This window comes from Heloderma suspectum, chromosome 5, assembly GCF_057233095.1.
Source record: "Heloderma suspectum isolate Gila_16-S chromosome 5, 16-S_ref, whole genome shotgun sequence".
NCBI lineage: Eukaryota > Metazoa > Chordata > Lepidosauria > Squamata > Helodermatidae > Heloderma > Heloderma suspectum.
This window is the reverse complement of record NC_139462.1, coordinates 122,363,930-122,378,218: the sequence shown is the minus strand read 5'-3', so window position 1 is coordinate 122,378,218 and position 14,289 is coordinate 122,363,930. Positions and strand designations below refer to the sequence as shown.

Below are 14,289 nucleotides of genomic sequence, written 5' to 3'. Positions count from 1 at the left end.
AATTTGAGAAACTGTCCTGGACACAACCACAAAATGGTGGTCATGGCTGACGTGGCTAGCCACAAAGGGTGAATTACCTCCCCAAAAGAATGAGTACAAGGCAGAGGTGGGGTCTGAACCCCAACACACAAAACACTTTTAATCCACAGCTTTCTGGACCAACAGAAGGTTTCTGTGGAAGGTTTCCAAAGGTTTCCGTGGAAACCTTTTCCACAGAAGGCAAATTCTTTCTCCCCTCATCCCCACACCAACCCATCTTCCCCCATCTCTTTTTCTCTCTCACCCTGACTCACAACCCATATGCATGCTCTGTCTGTCTGTCTCACATGCACGCACGCACCCCATGTATCCATCATACATACGTGCATGCATGCACATATGCCCCTCTCACTTGCAAGCACTTAAAAAACCACACTCACCCTCTTTCAGGATCCCTCCAAAATCTCCCCTTTTTGAATCATTGCTAAACCTTTTCGCCCTCTCTGTTTCTCACACATGCTGTCTTGATCAGTTCAGACATAGACGCACACAACCCTCTCCAACCTCCCAGATTGCTCTCAGCTGGCTCAGCTCGCTCCCCACTGGCTCCCCACTGGCTCCCCACGGCTCTCTCTTCCCTCCCCCACCAGCTTCCTGCTGGTTCCCTTGAACCCCTGCTGGCTTACCACTGCCCTCCTAGCCCCATTGCTCTCCCTAACACGCTTCCCCCCCCGCCCACCCCAAGATTACCAGGCAGCAGTGACAAGGGGGGTGGGTTTTTTCCCCTTCTCTTTCTTGGTGGCTGGACACACTGCAGAGGAAAACACTGGCCCACAGCTGCTTGCCATCTTCATTTCCTATGAATGTCTCTGAGCCGCACATTCAGCCCAGAGGCATGCTTTTGAAATGAAGATGGCTGAGGCTGGAGGCTGTCTCTTCAGTTTGAAGCAGTCCTGGTTGCCAGTAAGACCATGTGTTCATTTTAAAAAGTGGGAGGGCTAGGGCACTTAGTGCCAAGAAAGTGCCACGAAAGGTGTTCAGGGGTTCATTGGTGCCCACTTCCTATCCCCAATGTAAAGTAATCAAAGATGGGGGTTGGACTCGATGGCCTTGTAGGCCCCTTCCAACCCTACTATTCTATGATACTACGTGAACTTTTTGGCTATATAATGAAGTCATCTCTTAAAAGTTCATTGGGAAATGGCAAACTTCTCTCCCAAGCTCTACCCGTTTTGCTTGCAATCCAGGTATAACTAAAGTGAGGATGGTACATGTGTGAACGTGCATGCCCCACCCCCAAATGTCCCCACACCCCGGCTGTGTCACAGATCTGAATAGGGGCTTGTACAGAGCTCCTGAGATTGGGAACCAGGTATTTGCGCTCACTGCACAAAGATGTGTGACATAGCTGGTGGTGCAAGAGCAATTGGGGGCAAGGTGCTCATTAACATCTCTTCCATTTGAGTTATACGCAGGTTACATGCAAATGCCAGCATAGAGCTCTGCTTAGTCCTTGAACAGAACTCCATTGTCTCTCAAAAGGAGGCAGGTTTCAACACCTGGTTTAGGATTATGGAAAATACATCTCTCACCAATTTTTAAGCATCATCTGTTCTTTAAAATTCATATATGAAAATGTTGGATTTAATTTATCAAGTGTGCTTTATCTCTTGTAGTGTTGAAATCATTCACTTTTATTGACTGAAAATATTGCCAGAATGTTTTTAATCTCTCCTAGCCTCTGTATGATCTGACAGTGTTTCTGTTTTATTATTTTCAGACATCAAAGACTTTACTCACTCTTGGACAGGTTTCGTCTTACTGTAGCCCCAGAAACAATGAGCTCATCATCTTTGGTTACTGCACACCCACTAGATGGGGAGAATCAGCCTGCCATAGAAACTGTGATTCCAGATAAAGTAAGGCTGTGTTAAGAAAATTTCATATGTAACTCCATCTTGTTGCTGTGTACACAAAAAGTTTTGATATACCATAACCATCATTGTTTTCCATATGTAAAGATAGCTCTCTTCAGTCTGATAAACTTGCTAAACAGATGTATATTTGCTGTTCTATTTGGTCAAAATCATACATTTGTGACTATGATGTTCAAATTTGTGGCTTTGCATAGCAGTTTCATAATTCCTGCTCCCATACTATGGAGTAAGAGTATTCAGGAATACTTGGACAAGATGTTTTTTCTGAACTTTGTGACCCTGGAAGTCAGCATCATTCATTTCCAAGTTGTCTTCATTAGCAAATGCATATCCAAATGTGATGCTCAAAACTGAATGCACTGTTCTAAATGAGGACTAAATCAAGAGGTCCTGTTTTTCTAATGGCTTGTATTTTTGTTTGGTTGAATTGGGGGAAACTGGGCTTACTGTGAACTTCTCTTTGTTCCCATGATGGAAAAGCAGTCAGGAATGGGTGAGTTCTTGTCTTTAATCTTAGTTCTGAAACCTTGCAGTGATCTGTGTTGATGCAGATCACTGCAAGGTTTGGGGTACGAAATTGTACTGAGATAAAAAATACGCTTTTCCATCTAGGAAAAGATGGACCTTTTGTGTAGGGTGAGTGACCTAGCACCTCCTCAGCAGCTGTCATGCCAGTTGGCAGCAATGTTTTCCATGCAAATGGGCAACATGCTTGCTCTGTAGACAATGGTGAAAAAACTCAAGAGGGCAAGGTGGCTCACCTGGTTCCTTGGATAGCTAATGCTCTGTGCTGCCTCTGTTGATTACCACTTTTCCATGAGGTAAAGTTTCTTTAAATGGAAATAACTGTCAGCCCTTGGGACTTCCAGTGTGCAATAGAGGATTCTGGTGAGGACAAGGCACAGCTACTTCCCTGAGGATGGAACAGTCAGCATCAGTGCCTTTTTCACAACCCTCCCAGTCAGAGGATACAGGCCTTCCATCATCTTCTAGCTCAGAGGATGAGTTACCAGCAGTACCTCCTTCTCCCCAGCATCACAAGTCTCAGGCTATAAAATCAGGCAAGAGCCCTTTAACAATCCAGTCAGCTCCTCTAGGAGGGGTGGAGCTGATCACACTGCATGTCATATGTCAGCTTACATAAGACTTCAGTTGGCTTTGAGCTATCTGCTGAGGCAACATCCTCCTATGTTGCCTATGTAGGAGAGAGTTCCAGCCAGCAAGATGGACATAAAAACTCCTGGAGAAGATACACCCAGATCATAAGCACCTTGGAGAAAGTGCCCACATACTAGCCAAACTAAACTCCTCTATAGCCAACAACTAACCTAGATTCCACCAGGACCATAGCTTTGGCTATCATGACCAGATGCAACCCTTAGTTCAAGAACTGAGCTGTAAATGCCAAAAATGTTCTTATATGGAAGCAAACCTCCACAATTTGATGAATGAGAGAAACAGTGAGCAAGGGGTACCCTGTGGAGCTCTCCATCCATGGTCTCCAAACTTAGGAGAGAAACATCTGATGGTAATGTACCATTGCAAGACAGGTACTTGAACATTTTCTCAATATTCTTCACTATGCCCAAGAAGAATTGAGGCTGGAGGGCCATCCTGGATTTCAAGTTTCTCAAGGATTTCAAGGATGAAGACCTACCTTCCACTGGAGAGGAACTCTTTAGTTCCAATACCAATATATGTTGAACCATGTCCAGAAAATAAAGTTCTAGGTCTGCAAAATAGGGCTCAGTGTGCAACATCCTGACTTCAATTACCCAATTCCCTTGGTCATCCTGGTCTACTCTGCCACCTAAGCGCCCTTTCCTGCACACAAAATATTGGCAATTGTCCAGATGCAAGCAGTCTGACCTATCTAAGGAATGCCTTTGACTTACTGACCAATTACGCCTGCCTGCCTGCCCGCCTGTTTGTGATAATGCACCTTTGTCCCTTCACACTTGGGAAAATATCACCATAGACTCCTTGGATACGTACCATTGAATGCCTGGCCTATGCCACAGAATTCACTTCTCTTCTCTCCCCCCCGCCCGCCCCCCAACTGGGGTATTACCTTCCAAACATCCATTTCTGGCACTTCAGGAGGAGAAGAACACTCCTGGCCACAGGCACTATAGAGCCTGTTGCCCCTCGCCACAAGTACACAGGGTGCTTTTCCCCTGGTATTTCACAGTGCCCAAGAGGGGTGATGGTTTGCAACCCGTATTCAATTTCAGGGGAATTAACATCTTCATTCAACACTCACCTCTATTGTCCCTCTCCTCTGATAGGATGATTGATTCACTGCTATACATCTCAGAGACACATACTTTCACATTTCTGTCTGGCCTATTTATCACCACTTCCTTCAGTTTGCACAAGGCCATTGCATGTTTCAATTCAAAGTTCTGTGTTTCAGCCTCACCACTGTCCCAAGGGTCTTTACTGAATGTATGGCTGTGGCAGCTGTGCCTCTGAGGCTCTTTGAGGTGGCTATATTCCCATACATAGATGACTGGCTTGTGGTCCCCCCGTCTCATCAAGTACTGGAGCACAACTTGTGCGCCACACTCAACTTGCTGAGGGCACTTTGGTCTCCAGGAGAATACAAAGAAATCTTACCTTCATCTTTCCTGCCACGTATAGGTCATTGGAGCTTCCCTAGATTCAGTCAAGGGACTAGTGTACCTACCATTGGACAGGGCAGACACTCTAGCCAGACTGGCACAGCATGTCTCTTGCTTATCTGCTGTGTGAACTCAGCGGAATCAGAGACTCCTGGGCCTCTATCCTAGCAGTCATGCCTTTTGCTTACTTGCAGAAGCAGAGGCTCCAGTGTTGCTTGCTCTTGGTTTTCTCCCCAGAGAGAGGCGACAAACAAACCCTTCTACACCCCCAGCTCAGTCCACCAATCACTCTTCATGTCTCCTGGTGTCTGTCTTCTTTCTCCTGCTGTAGGGGAGGATACGGCCCCACCTCCATGGTGCTTTGCTCACTGCAGGCCCTACGGGGATGACTTACTTCATGGCTCCTACAACTGAGAAGGTCCTTCTTTCTGACATAGGAGCACAAGAGTTAACCCATTTCTGACTGCAATTCCTGACTAAATTGAGAATCTTGCTGCTGGTTGTTACTGAGGGCTTATCTGTACTCAGCTTTTTAAAGGGTTTCAAAGCTTTATAGCACTTGCCTTGTTTGTGTCACAGTGCTCAGTGTGTCTGGTGAAACAGTGTTTGCTCGGCAACATTCTAGGCTTATTTGGAGGGGACGCAGAACTGACCCCACTGCCTCCTGTCCTCAGCCTGGCATCTGAGGTGGCCTGCTTAAAATGGTTGTGGTAAGCCAGCCCGGGCCCTAGAAGTATGAAAAGATGTTACATTGTTGGGGTCAATCCCCTCCCCACTAATTTGGGATGACAGTATTGGGTAAGCCCTACCCTGCCAGTAGCACTCAGATGTACTGCAATGTGTATATTGGCTGCATTGCACTTCCACACCAGCCTCTCATTGAACCACTAAAGGGAGGATGTTTGCATGCATCGCTACAGTATCTGTGGGTCGTAAATTCCTGTGATTTGCTGGAACACTGGTTAAGTTAAGTACTTGCAGGTCTGTTTGTTTTTAAACTTCTGTTCTAGAAATAACTGATTTAGACCATAGGTATGGGTAAGCTTTCTGATGCAGAATACCTTTAGATGCTTGATTTGAAGGAAGACAGTTCATGTATTTCTCACTTTTTTGCTGTAAGCATGTGTAGTTAATTTCAATCATTTTCTTGACAGGACTGGTATGTTTCACTAGTGACCTCTCAGTGCTACGTGAAGTCAGTGTCGGCTCTGCCAGAAGGTGCAGAATTGGTGAATCAGCTTCCTCGACATGAATTGAGTTCTTTTATGATACATAAGGTAATTAGCTTGATAGGATACAAAAGAAAAGACCTTGCTTTTATGAATTGACCATCCTTTTTTAATAATGTGAGTGCAGCTACATGTATAAAAATACAATTACAAATATAACATGCCACAGTTGAAACTTATACATTAGAATGAAAACAAGGTAAGGCTGCAGTCCTGTCCTCTTACCTGGAAGTAAGCCCCGTTGAATTAAATGGGAGTTACTTCTGAGTAGACATGCATAGGACTGTGCTGTAAGAGAGCAGTCCTAAGCCTCCCAGACAGTGTCTGGGGGAGCATAGGATTGTTCAGTGTCCTGACTCCGAGGTGATAGCCAGAGAACTGCGCCCCCCTCCCCTTCATAGCTGGCATGGAGAGAACTGCACCAGCTACCTTTTTGCACTTGGAAAATGGAGTGTGGAGATGAAGGAAAAGGGGGCATGGTATAAATATTATATTCTAGCCAATTCAGAGCTTTACTTGGAAATTATTTTTATTGGAATACATGTAAATACTCTAACATGACAACTCAATAGCACATTTCCCTTGCATTAGATTTATAATGTATAGATTTATAATTTATCTTGAAAGACCATTTAAAAAATCACCAAAGAAATTAAATAAAATGTAAGGGGAATGGGGCAGGTGGGGAGAGAAGGCACAGAAAATGGTTAGCTAGTACTTCAAAAAGGTTAATTATAACTTTGATTTTAGATTTGTGTTATAGTGGGCATGTTCACATGACACACCAACCAATCATGGGTGACTGGCTACATACTGTGAGTTGTTTTGCTAATGGACAGTTGGGCACCCCCCTTCTCGCTCGGTCCTCCAACTGGCTCCACCTGGCATCCAAGGGGACTTGGAGGCAGAATCCGTTTTGTCTACCACCAATCCCTTGTCCCAACTCTGATCATGGTCATAGCCCTATTTATTTATTTGCACAAAAGCAAGGCTGGGATTTTTTTCACATTTTCCCAGCCCCGTTTTATGTGTGCAAATGGTCCTTTTACTGATTTTTTAAAAACATTTTGGTTATTCGCAGTTGCGCATCTGGCTTCCTGTAACTTGAGCCCATTATTCTCTGTCCTGCATTCTGGGATGATCGTTGTTTCATCTAGCCCACTTTGAGCTAGTTTGCTCATCCGGATATCATGGGGCACTTTGTCGAAAGCTTTGCTGAAGTCAAGGTATATTATGCCCACAGCATTCCCACAGTCCACAAGGCAGGTTACTTGATCCAAAAATGAGATCAGATTCGTCTGGCAAGATTCATCCTCTTGTCCTGTTGCTGCCTGTAATTTTGCAGAAATGGCCCATTTATGGCCACCATTTCAGCAACATTAGATTTACGAAATTCCCGAGCCACCATTTTTACACAACATGGTAGGTCAGGGAGGAAGTGGGGGCCACCGGACCCACTCAACAAGCGGGTCTGGAGCACACAAGCGGGGTCAGCAGCTCGTCAGGTGCTTGGGTAACCTGGACAGAGGTGAGCCCATCCATCTCTAAGACCAGGGTTGTTTAATGTGAAAATTGATGACACGTTAGGCTCAGTCCAGGAGGCCCTTACCACGGCGTGTGGTATGGGTTTTATGCCCCAGCAACCACCTAGGCAATGACGTTGGTTCCAAGGTTCTTCTTCCAGATATCAACTCCACCAACCAGGGCCAGTGCAACAGCACCTCTCTCAACCTGTGGCATCGGGAAAGTCTTTCTCAACTTCAAAGTTACGTAACTATTGCTACAAGACTGACAGTCTGTTTCCCGCCTCCCAGCTGAGCAGAGCAGAGCAGAGGAGAGGAAGCTGCTCCAGCTGGTCTAGGGACTACAGAAGCAAGCAAGCTCTGAGAGAGTGAGCGATCAGAGTGAGTGAACAGCGGGAGCAAAGAGGAGTTGGCCAGGGGAGGTCAAGGGGGAGGTCCCTAACATTATTTAAAAAAAACTTTTTTTTTCATTTATGTGTCTTGTAACACACACTTCCATAACAGTGGGACTCTGGTTTTAACCTCCAGTGAGTAGAGGACCAGGCACAGGCTACTTTAGAACAATCAGAAAGCTAGACACAAAAAGGGAAAGAGACTATGGAAGGACAAGACTCTCCAGTGGTGGTGACCTGCAAGCTGTGTGCAATGTTTGTTTTCTCGCCTGAGAACAACATGGCCTACACCTGCAACAAGTGCAAGTTGATCACACTGCTGGAAGAAAAAGTAACAGGACTGGAGTGTCGACCCTCCAGGGAATAAAAGAACACGAGAGTTCTTGGACAGAACAGTGGAACTACAGCAGCAAAGTGAAGTACAGGAGCTAGAAGAGCAACAGCAAGCTGAGGCAGAAGAGGAAACTGCTGAGGTGAGGAAAAATTAAGTAGAGGGTACTCCTTGGAAAAGGGTGACAGTTAGGAGCAGAAGAACTTGAAGCCACTCTGCACCAGTGGAGGCAGTGGCACTAGGGAACCATTTCCAGGTACTTGAGGATGAGACTGGAGGACAGTCTGCAGTGGAAGAATTACAGGGGAACCTGCATGAGAGTGAGCAAGAGGCTGAAGGGTAGCCAAGCAGAGGCGATGAAACCAAGGTCTACAACAACAAGAAGAGAAGAGTAGTAGTAGTGGGAGACTCCTTGCTGCATGGAATCGAAACCGAAGTATATTGCGAAGATCCGTGGCCTTGCCAGATATACTGTCTCCCAGGAGGACGGATTAGAGACATGACTGAAGGGTTGCCCGCACTCATAAAGCCCACTGACAGGTATCCCTTTCTTCTCATTCATGTGGGAACAAATGATACCTCCAAGCGGACCAAGAAATCACGTCAGACTTTGAAGCTTTGGGAAGGAAACTCAAGAACTTTAGGGCACAGATAGTTTTCTCATCCATCCTTCCAGTAGTTAGAAGAGGGATAGAAAGGGAACGAAAAATACTCCAGGTGAATGACTGGCTACGAAGGTGTTGTGGACGAGAGAGATTTGGATTCTGGGACCATGGGCTATACTTCCTGGAAGATGGACTGTTGGCAAGGGACGGGTTGCACCTCACAAAGGCTGGGAAGAATGTGTTTGGCCACAGCATGAAGAACTTCATCTGGAGGGCTTTAAACTGAATCGTATGGGGAAGGACGACGTAAAGTTGGGGGTAGCAATGGATGAAGGCTCATGCACTGCAACGGAGAGAACAGCTATAATAGCACCCAATAATAGTCTTCACAAACATGTAGGAAAAAAGCCAGACCATGAAGCACATGGTCTTTGATGTCTATGTACTAATGCCCAGAGTATGGGAAACAAACAGATCGAACTTGAACTCGTAATACAGCAGGGAAATTATGACTTGATAGGTGTAACTGAGACTTGGTGGGATGACTCATAACTGGAATACAGCCATTGAAGGATATAACTTGTTCAAAAAGAACAGGAGGAACAGAAAGGGAGATGGGGTTGCACTATATGTTCAAATACAGGATGATGAGCTTGGTAGCCCCATTGAGAGCATCTGGGTTAAAATCAAAGGAGCAAAGAATAAAAGGAACATGGTGGTCGGAGTCTACTACAGGCCACCCAATCAAGGAGAAGAAGAGGATGAAACTTTTGAAATGCAAATAGGCAATGTTTCAAGGAAGCATGTTGTAGTAGTAATGGGGGACTTCAGTTTCCCCAATATTTGTTGGGAGACAAATTCTGCAAAACATGGCCCCTCCAGGAAATTCCTGACTTGTGTGGCGGATCAATTCCTCCTACAGAAAATAGAAGAAGGAACTAGAGGATTGGCTATCCTTGACTTGATCCTAACCAACAGAGATGACTTAGTGGATAAAGTAGCAGTTACAGGAACTCTGGGGGAAAGCGACCATGTTGTACTTGAGTTCTTGGTTCTAAGGGAAGCAAAAGCCGAGTGTACTCAAACGCGTACCCTGGATTTTAGGAAAGCTGATTTTAATAAACTCAGAATAATGATAAGTAAGGTCCCATGACAAGTGACTCTAACAAGAAAAGGAGTCCAAGATGGGTGGGAGTTTTAAAAAAAGGAAATTCTCAAGGCACAGTTACAAACAATTCCAAAAAGAAGAAAAGGTGGAAGACAACAGAAGAAGCAAATGTGGCTTCACAAAAAGCTTAGAGGTGACCTGAAAACAAAAAAGGACACATATAGGAAGTGGAAGGAAGGCCAAGCAACAAGGGAAGAGTACAGGCAGGTAGCACAGAATTGCAAGGATGGCGTCAGGAAGGCTAAAGCTGAAAATGAGCTGAGGTTAGCGAGAGATGCTAAAAGCAACAAAAAGGCTTCCTTCAGCTACGTGCATAGTAAAAGACAGAGGAAAGAAATGGTTGTTCAGCTATTAAATAAGGATGGCAAAATGATAACAGATGACAGAGAAAAGGCAGAAGTGCTTAATTCCTACTTTGGCTCAGTCTTCTCCCAAAAGAGGGTCTATGACCCCCCTGGCAAAGACAAAGTACAGGCTGAAGGGGCAGGATTGTAGATTAAGATCAATAGGCATATGGTCAAGGAGCACCTAATTACTTTGAATGAGTTCAAATCTCCGGGGCCAGATGACCTGCATCCTAGAGTCATAAAGGAACTGGCAGAAGAGCTCTCAGAACCACTGTCTATTCTCTTTGAGAAATCATGGAGGACAGGTGAAGTGCCAGATGATTGGAGGAGGGCAAATGTTGTCCCTGTCTTCAAAAAGGATGAACCTGGGAACTACAGACCAGTCCGTCTTGACATCAATCCCTGGGAAAATTCTGGAGCAGATTATAAAGCAATCCATCTGTAAGCACCTTGAAAATAATGCAGTGATGACTAGAAGCCAATGTGGATTTGTCAAGAATAAATCCTGCCAGATGAATCTGATCTCATTTTTTGATCAAGTAACTTCCCTTGTGGACTGTCAGAATGCTGTGGACATAATATACCTCGACTTAAGCAGATCTTTCAACAAAGTGCCCTATGATATCCTGATGAACAAACTAGCTCAAAGTGGCCTAGATGAAACAACAATCAGGTGGATCCTCAGTTGGCTACAGAATCCCACTCAAAGAGTGCTCATCAATGGGTTCTTCTCAAACTGGGGAGAGGTAATGAGAGGGGTACCGCAGGGCTCAATACTGCACCCAGTGCTCTTCAACATTTGTATTAATGACTTGGAGGAGGAGGTGCAAGGAATGCTGATCAAATTTGCAGATGACACAAAATGGGGTGGGATAGCTAATACTTTGGAAGACAGAAACAAAATTCAAAGTGATCTTGCTAGACTGGAGCGCTGGGATGCAGACAAGCTGGAGAGGGTTCAGAGGAGGCAACAAGATCAGGGGACTGGAAACCAAGCCCTATGAAGAGAGACTGAAAGAACTGGGCATGTTTAGCCTTGAGAAGAGAAGACTGAGGGGAGATAGGATAGCGCTCTTCAAGTACTTGAAAGGTTGTCACAGAGAGGAAGGCCAGGATCTCTTCTCCATCATCCCAGAGTGCAGGATACGGAATAATGGGCTCAAGTTACAGGAAGCCAGATTCCGGCTGAACATCAAGAAAAACTTCCTGACCGTTAGAGCAATATGACAATGGAACCAATTATCTAGGAAGGTGGTGGGCTCTCCCACACTGGAGGCGTTCAAGATGAGGCTGGACAGCCACCTGTCAGGGATGCTCTGACTTGGATTCCTGCTTTGAGCAGGGGGTTGGACTCAATGGTCTTATAGGCCCCTTCCAACCCTACCATTCTATGATTCTATGACAGTAGAAACAAGCGGCACCTTTGACTCAGACCCCGTTCTTTTTTGTCCCTCTGCTCATTTTCCCACCCTTGATCACTCTTCTGTCATTTTTATAATTGGACCTGACGCATCATCACATCAGACTCCTGGGTTCTTTCCATCATATAGAGGGGCTACAGGATCGAATTTAGTACCCTCCTTCTACTCGGTACCATAAAGGCCACAGCTCCATCTCCCATTCTCCACCAGGAGGTCGATGCTCAGCTTGGGAAGGGAGCCATAATACCTCTCACACCTTTGCATCTCCGCAACGGGTTCTACTCAAAGTACTTCACAGTACTGAAGAAGGACAGACAGAGGACTCTGACTAATCCTGGACCTCCAAGAACTAAATCTACATTTCACCCAAGAACTTCCACATGGTCTCTCTCGTATCCATCCTCCCTCCTCTTTCTCAAGGAGATTGGTTCGCCTCTATTGACCTCAAGTATGTGTATTTTCATATCGCCATAGAGGAGTCATACTAACATTATCTGATTTGCCACTGGTCCCAACACCTACCAGTTCCAGGTGTTGCCCTTCGGCCTTTCCTTCATACTAAGAGTATTTACCAAGTGCATGGTGGTGATCTGCTCCCATCTCCAGATACAAGGTGTCGAGGTGTACCAATACATCAACAATTGGCTGTTGATGGCGATGACACAGAACCATCTTCTTTGGTCAATAGAGATGATCTGCAATCTCCTTCAGCGTCTGGGACTTTGTCTCAACCTCAGAAAACCTCATCTACAGCCTCCTCAGAGTTTGCAGTTCGTTGAGGCTCTCCTGGACTTTCACTTGGGTAGAGCGTTGCTCCTATGGGACTGAATGGAGGTGCTGACCTTGTTGGCAGTGGAGCTAAACCATTGCAAGGCCATTTCAGCTCTCAAAATCCAGTGTCTGTTAGGCCTGATGGCTGCAACAATATCTGTAGTCTGCTGTGCTTGTTTGAATATGAGACACCTCCAGAACTGGCTCATATGTAATTTTGATACTGAGAGGGACACCCGCCGGACCAAGCTGTGGCTTCCACAGGACCTCAGGGACCCTTTACAGTGGTGGACGGTTCTGGCCAACCTGTCAGAGGGCATGCCCTTCCTTCAATCCTGAGTAGTAACTACGGATGCATCTCTCTCAGGTTGGGGAGCTCATTGCTCAGGCCTTATGATCCATGAAGAATGGTCAGCCATGGAGGCGAGGCAAGAAGCTTTCAAGCTGGACTTAGTGGGCAGATTAGTCCAGGTCATCTCGGACAATATCACAGTCATTGCATATCTGAACAAGGAAGGGGATATGAGGTCACTCCTGCTCCTTGCTCTAATGTTAAAAAAGTGTTCGCTGGTACTTACCTTGTTGGTTCGGACTGGTCGCAACTCACGTTGCCGGCGTGGACCAGCTCATCTGGACCAGGCTTACTTCCCACAAGTGGGATTTGGACAAGTCAGTTCTGAGACTCTGTTTCAGAGTTGGGGCACACCACATGTGGACTTACTCGCTACTTGGGACAATGCTGTGTGCAAGAATATCTTCAGCCAGCAGGCTGTGGTGTGGGTTTGTGGGGGAATGCCTTTGTTCTTGAATGGACAGGAGCGCTGCTCTCTCTTTTCCCCCCATTCCCACTGATCACCAGGGTTCTGGCAAAAATGGGACGGATGGTACCAAATACATCCTCATAATTCCTTGGTGGCCTTGCCAACTGTGGTTCACCCTGCTGCTTAGGATGGCACAATGTCTGTACCACTGTCTTCCATTGCATTTGTCCCTTCTCACCAGGGAGAACAGCTGGATCTGACACCCAGACTTAGGACCCTCCACCTGACGACATGGAAGATCAGGTGACAGAGACTGAACCAATTCCAGCATCAGTAGAAAAAATCCTTGATGCCACTCATAAGCCCTCTACACGGCGTTCATACACAAGGAAATGGACTGCTTTTTCTGCTTTCGCTTGAGCTCAGGCCTGTGCTCCCTACACCAGATACTACATTCCTGTGCTCCCTACACCAGATACTGCCATTCCTCTCTCAGAATTGATTTATCTGCTGTCTCTTCTTCTCATCTTCCCATTGAAAGTTTCTCTATCTTCTTGCATCTGAAAGCAAAAAGATTTCTGAAGAAGATCAGGAATCTGACACCACCCTTCTACGATACCAAGTCTGAGCCTTTCTGTGGTGCTTAAGGCACGTTCATCCAAGTTGAGCCAGCTAGCAACTACAGACCTGTACCTTCTCTTGTGGAAGCTTGTGTTCTTGGTGCCATCACATCTGCACAGCAGGCTAGCGAATTCTGTGCGCTCAGGGTAGAGCAGCCCTATCTCACTTCGCACTGAGACAAGGTGGTCCTCAGACTGACACCTCTTTCTTGCCTAAAGTCATGTCAGACTTTCATTTGAACCAGGACATTTTTCTCCCAGCTTTTTTGCCTCCCTGTCTACATCTCTGGAGTCAATATTGCATACGCTTGATGTGCGCCACACTTTGGCTTTCTACAAGTCAAGGACTGAGCAGCTCAGACTTTCACCTCACCTCTTTGTCTGCTATGGGGGGAAACACAAGGGCCAGCCTCTCTTGACTCAGCACTTCACCTCCTGGGTTGTCAAGACCGTCGAGCTATCGTATCAGCTGGCTGGACTCGAACTGTCTGTCCCAGTATAAGCTCACTCTACTCATGTGGTAGCTTGAATAATTGGCCACATTCAAGGGGTTGCCATCCCTGGACTGTGTCATGCTGCAA

At 46.0% G+C, this 14,289-nt stretch overlaps 1 protein-coding gene across 10 annotated transcripts in view; it reads left to right on the top strand.

Moving 5' to 3' along the window:
• HTT (huntingtin) overlaps nucleotides 1-14,289 on the top strand; it is a 381,175-nt gene that overhangs the window by 238,587 nt on the left and 128,299 nt on the right. For all 10 annotated transcript variants that reach the window (XM_084859889.1, XM_084859888.1, XM_084859886.1 and 7 more), the window contains 2 exons: nucleotides 1,760-1,898; nucleotides 5,695-5,817. In XM_084859889.1, coding sequence (XP_084716015.1) covers nucleotides 1,760-1,898; nucleotides 5,695-5,817 — 262 coding nt within the window. The remainder of the gene's footprint in view (nucleotides 1-1,759; nucleotides 1,899-5,694; nucleotides 5,818-14,289) is intronic.